The sequence below is a fragment of the Podarcis melisellensis genome (genome assembly GCF_964234715.1).
Source record: "Podarcis melisellensis genome assembly, chromosome: 14".
Classification (NCBI taxonomy): Eukaryota; Metazoa; Chordata; class Lepidosauria; order Squamata; family Lacertidae; genus Podarcis; species Podarcis melisellensis.
The window spans coordinates 6,710,212-6,731,633 of NC_138546.1; the positions used below are offsets into that span (position 1 = coordinate 6,710,212).

Genomic DNA, 21,422 nt, shown 5'->3' on the forward strand with positions numbered 1-21,422 from the left:
AATAAGGCAGATGCCAATCTTGCTTACCTTTTGGTGCCTCATGAAAACATGGTTATTCACCCAAGCCTTGCAAGGGGCAGGGAGTTAATGATACCTGGTTTAGAGAACTAATGGAATTTATGGTTGTGTTCTAAATTGCATGCATCTAAATGCGCTTTTATTGGTTTCAGATTTTCCTTATTGATAGCCTTCTATGTGAGGTTTGAAACTGCCCTGGGATTGGAATGGAAGGGTTGCAATCAATCAGTCAATCAATAGGAAATGAAAGGGGGAGGGTTTATATTAATGTGTTGCATTTGTTAACTTAGACAAAAGTTTGGGATAACTCTCAGGTTCTCAAACCTTACCAATGAGGGTGAGCGCATTTGGAAAGCGAGACGTCGCAACACTTTGGTAAACTCTGCAGAATCGTGTCTTGGTTGTGCTAGGAAGCTATTGGCAGTGGGGCAATAGCATTTTCTTTCCAAAAAGTGTTTCTGGCAACGTTCATTGCTAAGATGTGTAACCCTGTTGCCCTCTAAAGAGATGTCACCCTAGAGCAGAGGGCATCACACTATTCTTCCTCGGGTTTTGGGGGAGCCTGGGCAATGTATCATCTTTCGGGGGAAGCTTGGACCGGTGTGAAATCTTGTCTTGTATTTGCGCGGACGACTCCCTTTCAAATCAGATATATTTAACAGGCTCACGTGCCTCTCTTGCCCCCACCCCCTTGTCTTTCCCCTAGGAACGGCCGCCGCCGCCGCCCCTGCTGCCGCCGCTCCGGCTCCATCGCTAATCAACCCCTTCCAAGTGAATCAGCCTCAGCCCCTCACTCTCAATCAGCTGCGGTCGAGCCCCATCATGGGAAGCAGCCCGTCCTTCAGCAGTGTGCCAGCGGCGGGCATGGAGCCTGTACCTCTGCCTTCCGTGGCACCGGTGGCGATGGCACCCATGCCAGTCATGGGCACCGTGGCATCTCTTACCCGAATGGGCCATGGGATGAACGTGGGGCTTGTGGGCGCAGTGGCTCAGCCTCTTCACAGTACCGGGCTCCCGTCCTCGGCCTCCCAGCCTGCTAACGCTACCAATCCCTTCCTCCTATAAGGGCCAAGGTGGTGGAACCTAACTTGGCAAGAGGTTTTGCAGAACTGAGTGGAATTTCCTGAGGCCGGTTCGGGCTGAACTGTGTGTGTACAAGAGACTTTGGGGGTTGCAGGGGGAACTAGGCTTGTGGTTTACAGTTGCATTCGTTGCAGATTTCTCTCCCTACTCACTGTTTAATCTCAACCTAGCCTTCTCCCGCAGATGGTACTTCTTACTTTCAGCTTGTGGGAGCATCGCATAAAAGGTCCACACTTGCACCATGAAAATTAGATTTTCTTCTCTCCCTTTTTTTGTTAATCACTTCAATGTTATAAGAAGTACCTGCCATTTTTAATAGTCCTCTTTGTAGACCATGTGCCGAACTGTGAAGCAGCTGCAACCTGCGTCTGCTAGAGCCCCATCCTCGTAAAGAATAGTTTGGAGACTCAAAGGCGCTAGTGGACATATTTGCACATAACTATATACTGTTCTAGACTGTTGGTTCACCCATAGTCCTTATACATCTTAGGAGAAGAGAGAGGGATGTGGGACGTCCAGGGATTATATTTCTCTCCCCTGCTTGTACACTAAAACATGGTAGTGCAAACTGTACCTGTGGACTGGGGTTGGGTGGGGTTGGGTTGGAGCTGGCGGAAACGGCAAGCTTGTCGAAAGCGGGACAGAAGCGAGCTCTCATTTGGTTGTGAAATCCTACAGGTGTGCTGTTATTTTTAATGCAGTGTTGAGTTTGTACCCTTTCAAGGACTCGTCAAGGACTTCTGTCTGAGTGGCTGGCATGCTGCGCTTGTGTTCAGGAGTGTTTCGCTCTGTGCTTGTCCGATAGTGAGTTCATTTGGACATTAATGTGCGTAGTTCTCCTTTCTTTTAAAAATCGACTTGCAACGCAGGTTAAAAATGAAGAGAGGGGGTGAGGGAGGAGGCAACATTGAATTCAACTTCATTGGGGCAAGTCTGGGAACTAATTTGGGATGAACTCTGCTAATACGTAGTTATCCTTATATACTTTTTTGCACTTTTTTTTTTTTAAAAAAGAAAGACTAGTACCATTATGGATTTGAGTTGGCAAGATTGGCGCCCTGTTTCTGTCTTGCTAATTTTTATAATGTGGTTCTTATTTAACAGTCTGTAGCTTCGGTAGACTTTTATCAGGTCTAGCTAAAAAATTAAGTTACAGTAACTTTATGATTTAATGCCCTCTTATTTATATATTTTATACATACATATATATATATTAGCTCTTGGTTTCCATAAAGAGAATTTAAAAGGGAATACTGATAAACCTTTTGCTTTTGGACGAAGAGTTTGAAACGAAAGCTGAAGCGCTCCTGTGGCATAAACTTTGAGTGGCATATGAACGTAAGATGTCATTTACAAGGAAAACACTACAGTTGCCTTTCCCCCTCCCTGTTTTACGATTATGTCTCCCTCATGATGAATGGAAAGACTCCGAAGCCTTTTATAGACAGAAGATCATGAAAGACCACTTCTCTCTTGTAATAACTTTGGGAAACTTTTAAAGGAAAACGCTGTATGATTGTTAATTTTAATCAACTAAATTCTTCTAACTAAAGATGCACTCTGTGCTAATAACCTGCTCTGTTTACAGTCTTCTTTGCAAAGTGAATTTTTGATTACTCACTAAGCCATACTCAGGTTGAAGTCGTCGTTACCGGCTCTCTTTAAAAATGGCAACTCGCTTGGCTAAGTAGGCTGCCCTTTGTTTTCTTAACCTTTCTTCTTTGCAGTGCTAACTAAGTGGCCGGCAGAAGGTTCTTGGTTGAGTCCCAGGGATCTCCAGGTACGACTGGGAATGCCCCCCTCTTAAACCCTGCAGACCCACTGCCAGTCAGTGCCTCCACAGCACTGAGACAGGTGGGCAGAGCCTGGGTGATATCTCCAGCATCAGACCAGAGTGTCGAGGTACCCGGTTCATAAGCTTTTGCTCGAAGATGATGACAACAGTGGCATTAAGAGGCCTGCAATCATATTGAGAAATGCTAGTGGAAGTCTTGAGGCTAATGGAGACAAAGCAGCTACTTGCCAGGATGCCTGGGGTTGTATAAGCCTAACCTCACCCCCCCCCCCGTGACTTTTCATTTTCTTAGCCCAGAGATTCTGGATCTCTCCCTTGTGTCCAACAGGCCTCAACAAAAGTTAGCTCTTTGAGCAACATTGGAGATGCTATGAAGAACCCAGGTGGTTTGGAGTTCTAGAACTTAGGAACTTAGCCTCCAGAACATGTTACAGCAAATGGGAGCGGAACCAAGTATGTTTCAGCCCAATGTTGGTGTATTTCCTGCTTGTCGGCTATGCTTTCTTCGGTTGGGGTGGGGGAGGGGTGGAGCTCATCCTGACAGGCAAAGGGAGGTGGTGGAGGAAATTGGTCCAGTTTACAGCTCGTCACATTTCCAGAACCAGCTTGCGAACTGAAACACAGCCATCCTTCCAAGATTTGCGCTCGCTGAATTTTCCACAACCGAAAAATGTTCAGAAATGCATTTATGGGGGAAAGCGGACACTGTGATGTCTATATTTGGGGGGAAAAAAATGACACACACAAAAATGCATTGCGATAGGGGGAATTATTTGCAAATTGGGAAAAAAAATTATTACATGGAGGGAGGCGTGCACAAAAACGCAATCACATTTTTGTGCAGGATTTATAAAAATTGCACCCTGGTGAGAAAATGGGGCAGACCAAAGTTAATATCAGAAAAACGAGAGAAATTGAAATTGACACATTTGGTCATGCTTACATCATGGACAGGCCTCGATCCACATTCAAGGGGTTTTCCTAAATTATGAAAAATAAATAAATAAAACATCTTAGCCATCCGTATTCCAAATGTTTCCTGCTCAAGGTAATGCTTTTCTTAAATAAACATGAAGTGTAGATTAAAAAACACACATCTGTTTCCTGACGCTTCTTGTCTTTCTTTCTCTCCTGGCTTCACCCACCCACACCCCTGGCAATCTTCTTCAAATAAAGCAATTTAATGCTTTTGAAAGAAAGGTAATCGAAAAACAGCCTTACTGGTCAAGTTGACCAAAGATTTTGTGAAACCATTGTGTCATTTTAAGCCCTCAAAAAAGGCGATGCGGTTGTTAACATTCTGCCACTTGAAGCTGAAGTGTGGTGTGTGACCAACGCAAAGATGTTTTGCATTGTGTCCTAGCATAATCGCAGCCTGCCAGAATGCCGCTGGAAGGGAACAGGAGTCGCGCTGCAGCGCCGGTGCAGTTTTGCCTCTTCGCTGCAGCAACGCGTTGTGGGAACCCACTGTTTAAAGTCAAATAGCATGGAGGCAAAGGGGCATGCAGCTGATTCCTCATGTGTAAGAGGACTCTGGGCTCCCTGCTACTCAACTGTCTATTCCCCGTGACAATGCAATAAAAACGGTATCCTAGTTCAAAGAGACACCTTAGCATGGCAGAAACACTCCAGGAGAAGGTATCAGGTTTAGCAGCCGTGAATTTGTCTAAATCCTCTTTTAAAGCCATCCAAAATTTCAGACCTTCCAAGGGTACCTATTTTCCAGGGACACTCCCGTATTTACAGAAGCCTTCCTGGTTTCTGATTTGATCCCTGAATGTCCTGCTTTTCCTTATGAGGTCCCTATTTTCATTAAAGAAATGTTGGAGGGTATGGTAGGATGTCCCCATTTTCATCAGAGGGTATGGAGTTATGCGAACCCTGAGCCAAGGAGAAAACTATACAAGCTTTAGAAGGCATCTGAATGTAACCCCGTATAGGGAAGGTTTTTTTTTTTAAAAAAAAGTTTAATGTTTTATTATGTTTTAATATATATTGGAAGCTGCCTAGAGTGGCTGGGACAACCCAGTCAGATGGGTGGGGTATAAATAATAAAATATATAATTATCATGGAATAGGACATCCCTAATTTTATTGGCAGAAAGTGAGGAGGAATTAAAGAACCTTTTAATGAGGGTGAAAGAGGAGAGTGCAAAATATGGTCTGAAGCTCAACATCAAAAAACCGAAGATCATGGCCACTGGTCCCATCACCTCCTGGCAAATAGAAGGGGAAGAAATGGAGGCAGTTAGAGATTTGACTTTCTTGGGCTCCATGATCACTGGAGATGGTGACAGCAGTCACGAAATTAAAAGACGCCTGCTTCTTGGTAGAAAAGCAGTGACAAACCTAGACAGCATCTTAAGAAGCAGAGACATCACCTTGCCAACAAAGGTCCATATAGTTAAAGCTATGGTTTCCCCAGTAGTGATGTATGGAAGTGAGAGCTGGACCATAAAGAAGGCTGATCGCCGAAGATTTGATGCTTTTGAATTCTGGTGCTGGAGGAGACGCTTGAGAGTCCCATGGACTGCAAGAAGATGAAACGTATCCATTCTGAAGGAAATCAGCCCTGAGTGCTCACTGGAAGGACAGATTGCGAAGCTGAGGCTCCAATACTTTGGCCACCTCATGAGGAGAGAAGACTCCCTGGAAAAGACCCTGATGTTGGGAAAGATGGCGGGCACAAGGAGAAGGGGACGACAGGACGAGATGGTTGGACAGTGTTCTCTAAGCTATGAGTTTGACCAAACTGCGGGAGGCAGTGGAAGACAGGAGTGCCTGGCATGCTCTGGTCTGTGGGGTCACGAAGAGTCGGACACGACTAAACAAAATTTTTATTGGAGAAATGTTGGAGGGTATGAAGGTTGAGAGCAAATTCCACAGTTTAACTCTGCTGCGTGACGAAGCACTTCAATTGGTCTGTCTTGAATCTTCCAACTTTCGTATGGATGCCCCTGAGTTCTAGTAATGAAAAGGAGAAAAACTCCATCCACTTTCTCTCCGCTATGTATTATTTTAGACATACGTGCATTACGCCTCCTTTTACCTATATCTCCAAATCACTCCCCTTTCCTGGACTGGATGTGCCTTTGGCTCTGAGCCACCAGGCCTGCTCTTTCATTCTGCGAAGAAATCCCTGCTGTTTTTGAGAGCGCTGACACGGTCATGCCCTGCTCAGTGTGGGAGGTAGCAGTGTCTGGAAGAGATGCAATCCGGAGTCTGGGCGACAGAAACTCAGGAAACACTTGAAATTACATTTCGTGTTTGTCTTGGGAGCCTTCCAAGGAGCACACGGTGACCTGGGTGGGTGTTCCCCTAAGCCCCCTTTCATCCTCAAGGCAGCCCTGGTAGGATAGGGTAGACTGAGAGGAAAGTGGCTTGACCGAGGCCACCCACTGAGCATCATGGCCAAGCGGGGATTTGAACCCAACCTTGAGTGCCCTATCCCCACTTCAGTGCACTGGAGGGATGGGAAATGAACCGGGTGGATATTACTTGCGATCTCTAGTCCCCAGGAAAATGCGGCTGCGCTCAGTCCCCCGCTTAATGATTAATTTTGCATCAGGTTCTTTTTTTTGTTCCTGCAATGAATTGATCAAAGCCATCTGTTCCCAAGCCTGACATAGCAGCAAATCTGCCTGTCACCCTCCGCGCCCCAACAAAACCCCAGGTTCTGACTCTTCCTGTTCTTAAAGCGGAACATTTTGTCGCCTGTTCTCAACATAACTTGTTTGGAAAGTTTTCTCTCTCTCCGCCCCCCCCCCCTTGTTCTCCTGTTGCAATTCCTTTTTAATTTCTTCCTCTCCTTTGTGACAATTCCCTCTGCCTCTCCTGTTTCCTGCCCTCTCTTTATTGCAACAGCATACTTATGCAGCTGAAGCCTCTCTTTCTCTCTTTGCAGCTACAGGTACCAGATCTAAGCCTGGCAGGCAGAATATCCCAGTTACTGTAACGGGAATTTTGCTGGAGGTAGGCAGGCGAATTACATTTTTGTTGGCTTCGTTGCAAGTATAGTGAGAGTGAATAGAGGCAGATTCCAATTCTATTCACCAAAAGAACTGTTTAATTGCACTGAAAGGGATTAATAGACTGGTTCATATGTCCAGGAGCCAGCATATCCATGCTACCAGGTCAAGTCCAGAATTTTGATACTAACCTATAAGGTCCTACAAAGCGCAGGACCAAGTTACCGTACTTTGAGGCTGCCTTATCTCCTATGCTGGAATGTGGGTGGTGCTGTGGTCTAAACCACTGAGCCTCTTGGGCTTGCCAATCAGAAGGTCGGCAGTTCTAATCCCTGCGATGGGGTGAGCTCCCGTTGCTCTGTCCCAGATCCTGCCAGCCTAGCAGTTTGAAAGCATGCCAGTGTAAGTAGATAAATAGGTACCACTGTGGCGGAAGGTAAACAGTGCTTCCGTGCGCTCTGGTTTCTGTCACGATGTTCCGTTGCGCCAGAAGCGGTTTAGTCATGCTGGCCACATGCCCCGGAAAGCTGTCTGTGGACAAACACCGGCTCCCTCGGCCTGAAAGCAAGATGAGCACAGCAACCCCATAGTCGCCTTTGACTGGACTTAACCATCCAGGGGTCTTTTACCTTTACCTTTTACCTTATCTCCTATGCACCTTATGCACTGTGGTCTGAATGTATTGTAGATGATAAAAATTAAAATTAAATTTTTTCTTACCTGCACTGATGTGTCATTGTTTGCATGAGGGGCTTTTATCCATTTCTGCAGTCACGCAATCAATAAGTCAGCTGTTGAACTGGGTTTCACATGGTCACAAAAACAAATTAACCGAAAAAACCTCAAAAACAAAAATGCAAAATAAATAGCAAAAACAAAAGTGCCAAACTTAATCGGTTCCGGAAGTCCGGTTGAATTCCAAAATGTTCGAAAACCAAGGCACAGCTTCTGATCGGTGCGGGTGCCCCGGAAACAATAGTTGACAGCCGCATCGGACATTCGGCTTCCGAAAAACGTTTGAAAACTACAACACACACTTCTGGTTTTTCAGCGTTTAAGTACCAAGGTGTTTGAGAACCAAGGCACCACTGTATAAGGCATTTTTGTGTGTGTTCCCCTTTCATAAGCCTGGTCCAGACATCAATTGGCCACACACCGGATTAGGGAGAAAGACCTTGGGTGGTGACTTTCTGGTTCTCTTACTCCTCTACTTCAGGTACATAACTCACCTGCCCACTCAAGCCTTGATGTCTCACACTTCATAGAATCATAGCATCATAGAGTTGGAAGAGACCACAAGGGCCATCGAGTCCAACCCCCTGCCAAGCAGGAAACACCATCAGAGCACTCCTGACATATGGTTGTCAAGCCTCTGCTTAAAGACCTCCAAAGAAGGAGACTCCACCACACTCCTTGGCAGCAAATTCCACTGTCAAACAGCTCTTACTGTCAGGAAGTTCTTCCTAATGTTTAGGTGGAATCTTCTTTCTTGTAGTTTGGAACCATTGCTCCGTGTCCGCTTCTCTGGAGCAGCAGAAAACAACCTTTCTCCCTCCTCTATGTGACATCCTTTGATATATTTGAACATGGCTATCATATCACCCCTTAACCTCCTCTTCTCCAGGCTAAACATGCCCAGCTCCCTTAGCCGTTCCTCATAAGGCATCGATTCCAGGCCTTTGACCATTTTGGTTGCCCTCCTCTGGACACGTTCCAGTTTGTCAGTGTCCTTCTTGAACTGTGGTGCCCAGAACTGGACACAGTACTCCAGGTGAGGTCTGACCAGAGCAGAATACAGTGACACTATTACTTCCCTTGATCTAGGTGCTATACTCCTAATGTTCTGTGGGAGAGGAGAAGTTCTCTTTTAACCTTCCCCACACCTGATGTCCTCCAGATCCTTTGGATTACAACTCTCACCTGACAGAAGTTGTCGTGCCAGGTTGATGGAGGTTGTTTCAGCTGAATGGTATCATCGGCACAGACAAGCTGTCCGTCAGAAGCAGCAGTTGTCAAGCAATGTACCGGCCCTAAGATAGTTGTTTAGCAAACCCTTTGAGGATTCTACTCTTAGCTGCCTTTTCATTTTGTGGACGTAGTTCTGTTTTTTTAAAAAATATTATTATTTATAAAATTTGCATACCACCCTATACTCGCAGGTCTCACTCAGAGCGGTTGCAACATAAAATCACAAAATACACAATAAAATTTAAAAAACCCCAAGCAATCCCCCCTCCCCAATGCATTTAAACAGTGCATTGGACATCAGCCAAAGACCTGGTTAAAGAGGAACGTTTTTACCTGGTGTCTAAAGGTGTATAATGAAGGCACCAGGCGAACCTCCCTGGGGAGAGCATTCCACAAACTTATCAAAATTGAAACTATCAAAGTTGCTTTGATTTCCTGAAAAGGGGTTGTATACACTTCTGGGTTTTATAGTCAAACAAAAATATGATGTATTGCTCAGTGCCTTTGCCCTAATCTAATTCTCCCCCTTCTATTTGCTACTTCCAAACTGTATGCATGCTTTTAAAAATTGGGTGTGTATTTCATCCCCTTGCTGCTGAATCTAGGTTTTTGTTAGGAGCCCGGACGGACCTGGTGTCAGACTCTTCCCTGGCACCTAATTCGTAACAGTTCATCTGGACAGAGAATGTAATTGCTTGGGGCTTTTGCAGTTTCAGGGAATGTAAAATAACCTTAATATTATTCACTTTGGTGTGTTAAAATCTGCGGTGATTCTCCTCTCCATCACTAACTTGGCAAGCAGCCCAGAACAGCCAGCTGGAGTTTCCTGAAAAGGTCAACATGATAAGCTGCCACCAGATACGAGAACAGGAAGTTATGTGCATGCAAGGACAATCGGTGTCTGGTTAACGTGGATAAAAATCTGGGCAAATAGCCCAGATCTCCCTTCACAGAAGACCCTCTGCGCTCGGGCTTAAGAGATTTCTGCTTTTGGCTTTGGCTTGAAAATAAAATGTATAAGAAGTTTCTCTGTTGAAAGTCTTTTCGCTCATACCCTTTTCAAGCCTGTACAAATGTTTTGCAGAATTTTTTTTTTTTAATCTCTATTTGGTGTAGTAATGTTCTCCTTGTGTGGGACAGCCTGATTTCTGCTCTGTTATACCCACAGAGAAGGGTGTCTCAGCTGGTTCTGATTTTTGGCCCCGGCCTGTGAAAGCACCCAGCTTAGAGCTGGCCAGTCTCTGATATGCTTTCCTTTCCATCCTGCTTTTCTCTGCCTACAATTTTCTGATATGCTTTCCTTTCCATCCTGCTTTTCTCTGCCTGACAGCTGTCTACAATTCTACATTTGTTCCAAAGAATACACAGTGCTACCTGGACCTCTTTTGAGTGCCCTGCTTAATTCTGGGACCAGTTCTGGGCACCACAGTTCAAGAAGGACACTGACAAACTGGAACGTGTCCAGAGGAGGGCAACCAAAATGGTCAAAGGCCTCGAAACGATGCCTTATGAGGAACGGCTAAGGGAGCTGGGCATGTTTAGCCTGGAGAAGAGGAGGTTAAGGGGTGATATGATAGCCATGTTCAAATATATAAAAGGATGTCACATAGAGGAGGGAGAAAGGTTGTTTTCTGCTGCTCCAGAGAAGCGGACACGGAGCAATGGATCCAAACTACAAGAAAGAAGATTCCACCTAAACATTAGGAAGAACTTCCTGACAGTAAGAGCTGTTCGACAGTGGAATTTGCTGCCAAGGAGTGTGGTGGAGTCTCCTTCTTTGGAGGTCTTTAAGCAGAGGCTTGACAACCATATGTCGGGAGTGCTCTGATGGTGTTTCCTGCTTGGCAGGGGGTTGGACTCGATGGCCCTTGTGGTCTCTTCCAACTCTATGATTCTATAATTCTGCTGTTCATAAAGCAGTGGTGGTGGGTGGTACAAACTCCCTGCCTTTTCCATCGCACGTCCTGGTGACTTTAGGGTGCACTGGGAGCCTCTGTGCAAGTACTCAAAGAACTGGGAAACGGGGAGTCGCTCAAGAGCTTCTATTCCTGCTCCCCAACCCAACCCTCACCCCGTCAACAGCCACTATTGCAAAAAGCAGCAGCAATCTCCAGAATGACTGAAATGACTTGGGGGAAGCAGGCAGTGGCCTAAGACCTTGCCTGGATCAATTCCTTGCAGTACGGCCTCACTACGTCAGCTTTCGAAAGGACCTCCACTCTCAGTGTATAGGCGCCAAAGCTGCTTGTAGCTGCAGGAGGTTGCACCATGAAACAGCACCAATGTGCTGCCATCTTTTGCATGCATCCAGCAACCGGCATGATTCCATGAGCTCAGAGCCGATTTGGTGGCGGCGGGAACAGCATCTGCTCCAACTCTTTGATGCTCCATTATAAGCGAATGCCTGTCCTCACCGCTTTGATATTATGTGCCAATTCTCTTTGGAGGGAGGGAATTTGTACAGTGGTACCTCGGGTTACATACGCTTCAGGATACATACGCTTCAGGTTACAGACTCCGCTAACCCAGAAATAGTGCTTCAGGTTAAGAACTTTGCATCAGGATAAGAACAGAAATCGTGCTCCGGCGGTGCAGCAGCAGCAGGAGGCCCCATTAGCTAAAGTGGTGCTTCAGGTTAAGAACAGTTTCAGGTTACGTACGGACCTCTGGAACAAATTAAGTACTTAACCTGAGGTACCACTGTACATAGCAAATGCCACACGGACTTGCGATTCTGTTGCGCTACACTTGCAACCTCAAATTGGCGAACGACTACAAATGTTGCATAGTTTTATCTGTCTACCATTTGGTTTTTCCACAGAACTCTGGCTCCCCCTACTGGAAAACCTTAACAAGGTCAAAATTATTTAATTTTTGCAAGGGCATGGAGAGCCACCAATTTAACTTCTCTTTTCTGCTCCACTTGCAACTGCGCTCGCTGAATTTTGCCACCATTTGAAATCTGTGCAAAACTTTGCCAGGCGTTATCTCATTTTTTCCTTTGACGAGGGTTTTCTGGGTGTATTTATTTGCATGCCATGGTAAGCTGTGGTTAACTGTTTACTATGGAAGTGCAGAGACGTGGGTGGCGCTGTGGGTTAAACCACAGAGCCTAGGGCTTGCCGATCAGAAGGTCAGTGCTTCAAATCCCCGTGACGGGGTGAGCTCCCGTTGTTCGGTCCCTGCTCCTGCCAACCTAGCATTTCGAAAGCACGTCAAAGTGCAAGTAGATAAATAGGTATTGCTCGGGTGGGAAGGTAAACAGTGTTTCTGTGCGCTGCTCTGGTTCGCCAGAAGCGGCTTAGTCATGCTGGCCACATGACCCGGAAGCTGTATGCCGGCTCCCTCGGCCAATAAAGTGAGATGAGCACCGCAACCCAAGTCGTTTACGACTGGACCTAATGGTGAGCGGTCCCTTTACCTTTACCTATGGAAGTGCAGAGCACTCCAGTTTTGCTCCTCTCCCCTAGGGAGCGGAAACAAGCGCCATGTTCCTTGGCTTTGTGTTATCGCCAAACAGGGGATAGTGGTTTCCTTTGCTCTAAACCAGGGTTTCCCAAACTTGGTCTCCAGTTGTTTTTGGACTACAATTCCCACAATCCCTGACCAGTGGCAGTGCTAGCTAGGAATGATGGGAGTTGTAGTCCAAAAACAGCTGGCGACCCAAGTCTGGGAAACCCTGCTCTAAACAAACCATGACTGGTAAGCTGAGAACAAAGCCTTCAGACTGTGGTTTGTTTCACCCTAACCAAACCACCATCTCTTCTTTTGGACATCATTAAGTCCCAAGGATCATTGTTTTGTGCTCTTGATACATAGGAATAAAGGCAAATGCTCTGTGCATTCATGTATGGACATACCCAGAGTGATTTGATAAGAACTCTCTCTTTTCCCCATCACATTTTTTTAAAAAACCTTGCAGACAATATTACTACAAAGAAGACTGCTGCCCCCACAAATGTGGAAATCCTTTATTTAAAAAGAAACTGTAGAAAATGGTGTAAGTTCAAGGGTACCCTCTAGATCCTTCCAAAGTACACTGGGGAAGTTGGTGGGAATTCACAAAGCACCAATTTGGGTGTAGGAAATTCTAAATAAGCTCATATGTTTAATAGCAAATGCTGTTGCTTTCGTTGGCGTTATTTTTAAAATATCACTTTCCATACTGCAAGAAACCAGTTTCAAGCAATATTCAAACTATCCCTTATACTTGATTTCCCTCCTCTTTCCTGCAGGTCTCATTCATGCTGGTCATTAAGCCCACTTGTTTGCTGCACAACAGCAGGACTAATTTAAACCAGTTCTGCAATACTGATGAAATGGGATAAATCAGGTGCCAGAAGGGGCGGTCGGAGAGCGAGAAAAGCAGATTCTCTCTTACCTCCAACTTTCCAAGAGTTACAAACCTCATCCTAAACAAGTGAATGCTTAAGGATGAGTAACGTGTGTGCAAAAACCAAGGGATTAAATTGGGGAGGCTGGAGAATTAGGGCATTAGGACTGCTTCTGCCACAACATGCTTTGGAACGTTCCCCTGAAGAAAACAGTTGCCCCTTGCAACTGCTAGCAAGCTGGGCAGAGGAACACTTGCAAATGGCTTAAGTGTAGCTGGCACAGAGCAGGCAAGTTTGTAAGCCCTTCCAGCATGCTATGCTTTCTGTCTTGGCCATAATGGGATAACCGACCCCTCAAAGCAGAGGCGAGAAACTGAGTGGCACGACAGTGAAGCCAACCCTCCTACCGTGTAGGCTTGTGAGGTGTAAAAAAAGACCCACGATTTTAAGCTGCAGGTAATCCTTTCAAGTGTTGTGCTGCTAAAAAAAAAAAAGCCCGCAAGCTTGCTCCCTGCTGCGCTACATTTCTACATACATGGAACCCTTCCTTACATGACCAGCCATATATGAGCCATCTGCCATGGCCTGGTGCCCTCCAGAATCCTGCCGCGTTCCTTTCGGTAGAATGGCCCTTTGTCAGTGCTCTACGGATGTTGGAACTCCAACTCCCATCAGGTTTGGTCAGAAGGCCAGGGATGATGGGAGATGCAGCCAGCTGGAGACAACCATGCTCACGATCCCTGCTGCGCTGGGTGGAGGGAAGGAAAATTCAGCTTGCTCTGCAGTTCATATAAAGAGGGTGGACTTGGCACAATGCTGGGCCTGGGTTTAAACCTCTCTGCCCTGTCTAGGGATGCCACGTTACTTGCTGCTGATTTCGTCACTGCAGGTAAAGCTGGTATTTGGGGTGTACCCAAAATTGCTTTGGTGGGGCAGAGGGCAGGGTTCAGACACAGGCTATGGGGTTGTAAGCTCAGCACCCCTGCCCTAGCACCTTGGTAACAGAACATTTGAAACGGTCCTCAGGACACACTTGTTAGTCCCGTGACAACTACAACAGGCCTGAGCTGGCATCTGGAGTGATCCTAGTTCCAATACCTTTGCCAGGGGGGCAGGTGACCTTACGGGCTTTCAAAGCAGGCCAGCAACCACCTGGTGTTCAGTAGTTTTGAATGCCGCCTGCCACTGACGGGAGCGAGGGGTTGGACGCGCTGGCAGGGCTCACGTCATAGCCCAGCTTCTTCATGTCCTTGGTCACCACGTTGAAGGAGAGGGTGACGAAGCCTTGCGAGCGCACCCGGGTCACTGGAAGAAGACCAAGTGGAATGAAATGAAAACCATCAGGAGTTTATTTCACTCTTAAAATAAAATAAAAATAAATTATTACTTGTAGCCTGCCCATCTGGCCGGGCCTCCCCAGCCAATCTGGGTAGCTCCCAACAGAATATTAAAAACACGATAAAATATTTAAAACTTCACTAAACAGGGCTGCCTTCAGATGTTTTCTAAAAGTCAGATAGTTGTTTATTTCCTTGACATCTGATGGGAGGGCGTTCCACAGGGCGGGTGCCACCACCGAGAAGGCCCTCTGCCTGGTTCCGTGTAACCTCTCTTCTCACAATGAGGGAACCGCCAGAAGGCCCTCGGAGCTGGACCTCAAGTGTCCAGGCTGAATGATGGGGGTAGAGATGCTCCTTCAGGTCTACTGGGCCGAGGCCATAAAAAGGTCATTAAGATCAAAGGGTGGTGGTTCAATGTTTGCTTTTCTGAATGCAACTGCACTTGAAAATTCAATGGGGGGAGAGTAAGTGCTGCACATTCATCGCCCCTCTACTAACACTGGACGTCTTCCCTTGGAAATGCATATTCATTTGCAGATATAACACAGCCTGCTTTGGAATCACAGAATGCTAGAGTTGGAAGGGATCTCAAGGTTCATCTTGCCCCCCCCCCCGCATATTTCTCCCTTTGTTGCAGTTCCCCTCCCAATCCCCTCCCTCCCTAACGCCCTTCCAGCTTCAGGGTATATTTATAAACCAAACCAGATGCTGTCTTCTGTACCTCCACCAAGGAACACCTCCCACTTGGGACTCTTCTCCCCCAATGCCACAAGAATTATCCGGTGCCAACATCTTCTGCAGGAGGACGAGCAGCCCTGAACATGAGCGCATTCTGAATTGGGTCAACGTTTCAAGCTCAGTCTTTGCCCCTGCTCTTTAGGGGCCAGGCTCTGCCTGTGATTCCACCTCCGCAGGGCCGGGCCTGCAGATAACGTTCATCCCATCCAAGGGGGGTTCCCTCCCAAGCACTTGCCTTCTCGGCCTTCTCCCTGCGCTACGACCTTGGGGTCCGTGAACTCTGGGCGTCTTCCCATAAGCCAGCTGGGAGAAAGAGAAAGGTCCCGGGTCATCAAGGCAGACTCACATTTCACTTGATTCGAATCGCCCCATAACCTAAACCTATCAAATGTTACTGCAGCCCTAAATCTCACAATCCCAGAGTCTTTCTTACAAGTTCAACCAGCCACAAATGCTCCCAGACTTTGTTGGAAACCACATAGCAAGGTGCTTTAAACAAGGGGTGGAGAAACTGACTCTCTGGAGGTGGTTGGAACACAGATCTTCTCATCGCTGACCACTGGCCTTGCAGGCCAGGGCTGACGGGAGCTGTAGTCTAACATTGCCTAGAGGGTTACATGTTCTCCATCCCTAGTCTACAGTGAGTGGCAGGGTGGATAAAAACCAATGATCTTTTTTAAAAAAAATCAAATAAAAAAAAATCGGTTTTTAAAATTTAAATCGGATTTCAAAAATAAAATGCTTTTGGGGAAAAATATCTTTCTAAAGATAGTTTTCTATTTAGGTTATATTATAGTCCAAAGGCTATTTATCAGAAAATAAGGATTTGTTTTAAGTTTTTCATGTGTGCTAAAACTCACTTAAATTGTTTAACCACATCAGTTAACAAACATGGATACATATGCTATAATGTTATTGTTTTAGTTAAATAAACTGTTTAAATTGTTATTAAGGAAATGATTATTTTTCTCCTTCCAATAAAGTGCAGCAGAAAAGTCCAAATATAAACAGTTAACTCATTAAACCTCACAATAATTTCATAATTATCTGTCTATGTATTTCTAATAGTATAACCAAATCAGTAATTTTTTTATATAACTGTAAAAACTGCTCTGAAAATTTATTATTCCAAAAATGAAACCTTCCTCTGGTTGGAATGACTCTTTCTGTAAAAAAATAATGATTTAAATCAAGTCTTACTGGCTAGTGATTTAAATCAAATTGACTTGAATCAAATCCACCCTGATGAGTGGCAGCAGCTCTCCACTGTTTCAGATGGGGAAATTTCCCCACTGTTACCTGGTGATGCCAAGGATTGAGTTTGCAAAGCCAGAGCCCTGCCGTTAAAAAATGACCCTTTGCTTCCTTATTCTTACTAGGCCCCTGGCGAGTTTTCCTTTGCCACAGCTGGCCAACAGTTTGAACTCCCCCGTGTGCCTCATCCCCAGCCCAGGCCAACCGTGTGCTGTTTACAGTGTATGGGGATAGAGCCCCTCCCACCCAACACGCAGCGAGGAAAGTGCTAGCAGTTGTGTGCATGCAAGTGTGGTTAGGGAGAAGCTTCAAGCCGCTGGCAGGCTGTGCCAGGGGCCAGTTTGTATAAATGTTTGGTTCAAATATCAAATTGCATAGGGCCCTCGTTTGCGTGGCTTGCTCCCTAAATATTAAATAGATGATTTGCACAAAAAGGGCAATCAAGCTGTTACATTTGCAAGCTGTCTAATTGGTGGCAGGGAGGTCATATTGTTACCCAAGCAGCCAAAGGGACAGCAGTGTGGACAAGTGAACCAAGTAAATTGAGATGATGCCCACTGGAGCCCAGTGCTTCTAAGACATGTATAGAAAAAAACACTTCCTAGTAAATATTCACCCGCATCGTACGCATTCTTCAGTACCTTGTAAACTTCTGCAGCTTGGATGTCGATTCAGGAACGAACATTGGGATGGTCCTCCTATGCCTGAAACAGAATTTAGGATATCCAAATCTGGGAGCTCAACCAATTAGAAAAGATCCAGAAAAGGAAAGATTAAGAAAGTCAGTGTTTTCAGTGCCCCATCAAAGCCAAAAAATCTCACATACCCCTTGGCAGAAAGAAAAAGGATTTGATGTTTTGTGGAGTCAATAATGAACAAGGATAAAATAACGTTGCAGTGACCCACTGAGCGGTGTGGGGTAGGGGATTGGGACCTATTCTTTAAGGAAATAATTGTTATGTCATCTCAGTGACCCACCCACAATGGCTCTGCTGAGAGATCAGCTCCTCATTGGCCGACTTCCCATAATCCAGCGGTAGCGTCCGTCTCATGCTCTGGACGCCAGTTTTCAAGACTGCAAGACTATATTTGCATCTTTTCCTCTTTCTTTTGTAATTGTTATAGATTGGAAACCAATAAAACTGTATTTTTTAAAAGAAGAAGAGTGCAACAGCTTAAGGCAACTATTTTCAAACTGAGTCAAGGAGTGCGATTATGAACTCACCTCCCCGGGGTGAAAGGAATATGAACAGCTCCATAGCCTCGGACCACGTCATTCCCAAAAAGATCAGGGCCGTACACGCTTATGACTATCTGAGGCCCTTGAGAGAAAAGAAAAGGTTCATCAACCTTAGGGTGCTGTGATGGATTTGGTCCTCTTCCCATCTTGCTGGCTATTACCAGCATCCCACCATGTTTTCTGCACCAGTTGCAGGTGTGTGGATGAAGTTTGGTGGGAGAGCAGCTCTGAAGTTGTATCACTTGGCTTCAGCCAATAATTCCCACTGGGTAAACAGGTGGCTGGGTGTCTCCCCAGCCTCCTCCTGCCCCCAGGGCAAAGTAGCTCAGTGACATAAAGTGACAGGCTGGCCCGTTTTGTTTTGTATTATTTCTGGAGTTGTGACAGGTGTAAGGCCCCAGATTCATCAGCTATTCCTTTGAGGTGAGGCGTCTTGGGTCGTAAGGGGAAGAAGACCACTTTGCCAAGCGTGTTTGGTCTCAGGCCTTCTTAACAGGCAGGGCTGAAAAGAAGCATAGCTGGTGGAATCACAGAATCGTGGAGTTGGAAAGGGGTTCCCCAAAGGTCATCTAGTCCAACCCCCAGCATTGCTGGAAGGTTCCTCCCTCAGTGGATTCAGTTCTTGCCAGTCTTGATGGAGAGCAAAGGACGCCCAAAATGTACGTATAAGCAGGACTCTCCTCTGCAGTCTCTCTTTGCCCTTCTCTGGAACTAGTAAAAGCAGAATAAGTAATCCAGCTACAGTGGTATCTCTGGATGCAAACGGGATCCGTTCCGGAGCCCTGTTCGCATCCTGAAGCGAACACAACCCGTGTCTGCGCATGCCGCGAATTGCCGCTTCTGCACGTGACGTCATTTTGAGCATCTGCGCATGTGCAAGTGGCGAAACCCAGAAGTAACGTGTTCCGTTACTTCCGGGTCGCCGCGGCGCGCAACCCAAAAACGCTCAACCTGAAGCGTATTCAACCCGAGGTATGACTGTATTTGTTAAGTGTTAACAGGCACTAAGTTTGCAGCATTTGCAGCAAGCACCAAATTCAGCTTTGCTTGGTGCAGAATTTCGGTTGCCTCACTGCAGAATTTTGAGATCTTTTTCAGGACAGAACCCCCCTCCCCATTCCCTTCCCATTTTATTAAGCAGAAGGGATCGAAAGGCCTGATCCATCCATTCTGTCTTTCCTATCAGAAACCCGAAGCCTCGCTAAGGGCTACTAGAACCTTCCATACCTGTTGCATTCCAAATCTGTCTTTTAACATGCATGCACCAAACTTGGGAGACAGGCCAGAGCACCTCAAGCCACCCTTTTCCTGTTGGTGGTTTTCGAGCTCCAAGACCCTCTTGCTTCACTTTACTTACAGCCAAAGGGATTTGTGCTCTTGAAGGTGATGTCAATGGGGAAATTCCACACCAGGTCTTGCGGGGCGACTCTGTTTTTAGAAGTGATCTGCGAGATTCCTTCTTCCAAACCCTATAAGGAAAAGGGAGGGTGGAGTCAGACCTTTTCTTTTCACATAGTATTTCCATTCTGATTTTGGAAGGAGATTCCAAAGAATGGATGGGTTCGATTGCAAGCGGTCCAGAAAAACCGCTGGGCTTGTGGTTAAGGAAGGAGCAAGATGACTGGAGAAAGACTTACTGAAGTAGGGGCCCAGTCGTAACCGTACACGAAGCAGTACTTGCAGTAGAGGTCGTCAAACTCCGGGAACTGAAAATGAAAAAAAAAGTTCTTTGCATCTTTCCATACAGCTCCCTATACACATCCTGATGTGTGGGGTTTACCGAATGCAGTGCTTGGGCCGGCAGCAGCAGCTTTTGCCACAAAGTGCAATGATTGGGAAGCTTGTCTCACTTTTCCTCAGGCCAGGCAATGCAACACAGCAGCTTTTCTTCATTTCTTACTCTGCTACCAGCACCCTTTAAATGAAAAACCAGCTACAACTTAAGGATGCCAGGGGAAACCTACAGACATACCTGCTGACACCTCAAAATCACCCCCTTTCCCATGCAAGGTTCTTCACCCATTGACATCTGCACTCTAAGGCACAAATCCAACCGGTCAAGCTTCCCTTGCTGTTCACCGCTCTGATATTTTGTCATGAGAGGGTTTCATGCAAGTGCCATTTATACCTATAGGCTGTATGCAAGGATGACGTCTGCTAATTGCTGCACCTGTGGGATTTGTGCCTGCCCCGCAGCTAACTGATGCACATAAGCAAGAGAAGCAGGCATTTCTATTTACAGGCATTGGTGATGAAAACCCAATGCAATACCCCACCCAACCCGGTTTCTATGAGCAGCTGCACCTGTTGGGTTTCTGCCTGTTGCTCTGCTTGCAATAGGGAGATGGAAGCCCGGGGAGAAAACACAGGCAGGCTCTCTCTTTCTGTGAAAGGCACAACAGCAGGGTGAGTGGAAAACGGGGCGCGGGAGTAAAGAAAGGTCGCACCCCCCTCTGTCCGACTTGGTTCCGCCCATGGCCTGGGGGTACAGAACAGGCGGGAGATACCACGGCGACGGCCTGGAGGGGTGATGCAGACAAAGAACGCGTTTTCCCTCTCTAGCCCGGCCCCCCGTTTCTCCAGCGGGACAAAAGCAGCCCCTGCGCCCCCCCCCGGCTCACCTGCGCGCTCTCGATCTGCCCATTGACCATGAGAAGGAAGACGGTGGGGCTAGCGGCGGCCGCCATCGGGGCCTCGCAGGCGCCGGGAGAGGGCCCGTTGCTAAAGGCCGCGTCTCTGGACCTCCTTAGCAACGGCGGACGGCGCGGCGCGTGGGCCAATCTTCGTTCCGCGACGCCTTTTCGGAACGCGAAGGGGCGGGGCCAAGGCTGCCCTAGAACGTTGGGTTGCTGAATCGGAAGCCGCTTGGGAGGGGGGACTCCGCTCTCGGTCACAAGGCGATGCTGATGCGCTATGAATGAAATAGCGCTGTTAGTATAGCGTGGAGCAGGCATAGGCAAACTCCAGATGTTTGGGACTACAATTCCCATCATCCCTGACCACGGGTCCTGTTAGCTAGGGATGATGGGAATTGTAGTCGGAAACATCTGGAGGGCCGGAGTTTGCCCATGCCTGGTGCAGTGTTATTCATTGCGACGGTTGCAAAGCAGCAACAAAAACAGCAATAATAATAATAATAATAATAATAATAATAATAACAACAACAACAACAACAACAACAATAATAATAAAGTTATATACTGTAATAATAAACATAGTAAATTAGAACAATAATGTGCTTTTATTGTGATAGCAACTGTAAAAATGTGATCCTGGCTTTGGTGTGGAATTGGTTTGTTTTATATTGTGATTTTTAAAAATATTGGATCAGATTGTTACTATTAATATTTGATGTTTTATTACGTTTTTATATGCATTGGAAGTCGCCCAGAGCGGCTGGGGCAACCGAGCCAGATGGGCGGGGTATATATAATAAAGTATTATTATTGTTGTTATCTTACTGCCATAGGCATGCTGAGGCCGTTTGAGGGATATAAATAATTATAACAAATTGTTATGGAGAATGGTGGGTTTTCATATCATCAAATTTATTTGTGTGTGTGTGTGTGTGTGTGTGTGTGTGTATATATATATATATATTTGCTTTCGTAGATTTTCACGGGTACAGGAATGCAGGTTTTGGTGTCCTCGGGTGTCTTCCCGTGTAAAAGTATATATATATAT

At 46.3% G+C, this 21,422-nt stretch overlaps 2 protein-coding genes and 1 long non-coding RNA gene across 8 annotated transcripts in view; 1 reads left to right on the plus strand and 2 right to left on the minus strand.

Moving 5' to 3' along the window:
- Nucleotides 1-2,675, plus strand: part of EPN2 (epsin 2) — a 39,468-nt gene extending 36,793 nt beyond the window's left edge. For all 3 annotated transcript variants that reach the window (XM_081888210.1, XM_081888208.1, XM_081888209.1), the window contains exon 9: nucleotides 725-2,675. In XM_081888210.1, coding sequence (XP_081744336.1) covers nucleotides 725-1,083 — 359 coding nt within the window. In that variant the 3' untranslated portion in view covers nucleotides 1,084-2,675. The remainder of the gene's footprint in view (nucleotides 1-724) is intronic.
- Nucleotides 2,116-7,531, minus strand: LOC309356654. The gene is made up of 2 exons (XR_014162885.1): nucleotides 5,925-7,531; nucleotides 2,116-3,877 (listed from the first exon to the last, which is right to left on the minus strand). It is a non-coding gene; the product is annotated as an uncharacterized lncRNA (long non-coding RNA).
- Nucleotides 7,532-12,776: 5,245 nt separating this feature from the next.
- B9D1 (B9 domain containing 1) lies at nucleotides 12,777-20,707 on the minus strand. 4 transcript variants are annotated; one of them, XR_014163053.1, is made up of 8 exons: nucleotides 20,360-20,707; nucleotides 19,376-19,444; nucleotides 19,096-19,207; nucleotides 17,724-17,820; nucleotides 17,140-17,202; nucleotides 15,480-15,547; nucleotides 12,903-14,471; nucleotides 12,777-12,871 (listed from the first exon to the last, which is right to left on the minus strand). XR_014163053.1 is itself a non-coding variant. In XM_081889354.1 (7 exons), exons 1-7 carry the CDS (start codon nucleotides 20,690-20,692, stop codon nucleotides 14,326-14,328), a joined length of 888 nt encoding a protein of 295 aa, XP_081745480.1. In that variant the 5' UTR covers nucleotides 20,693-20,707; the 3' UTR covers nucleotides 12,777-14,325. The 4 variants fall into 4 exon arrangements, 3 of the variants coding, with proteins under 3 accessions (XP_081745480.1, XP_081745481.1, XP_081745482.1); XM_081889354.1 differs by having other exon boundaries at nucleotides 12,777-14,471; XM_081889355.1 differs by lacking the exon at nucleotides 15,480-15,547 and having other exon boundaries at nucleotides 12,777-14,471.
- Between the last annotated feature and the right edge of the window lie 715 nt (nucleotides 20,708-21,422).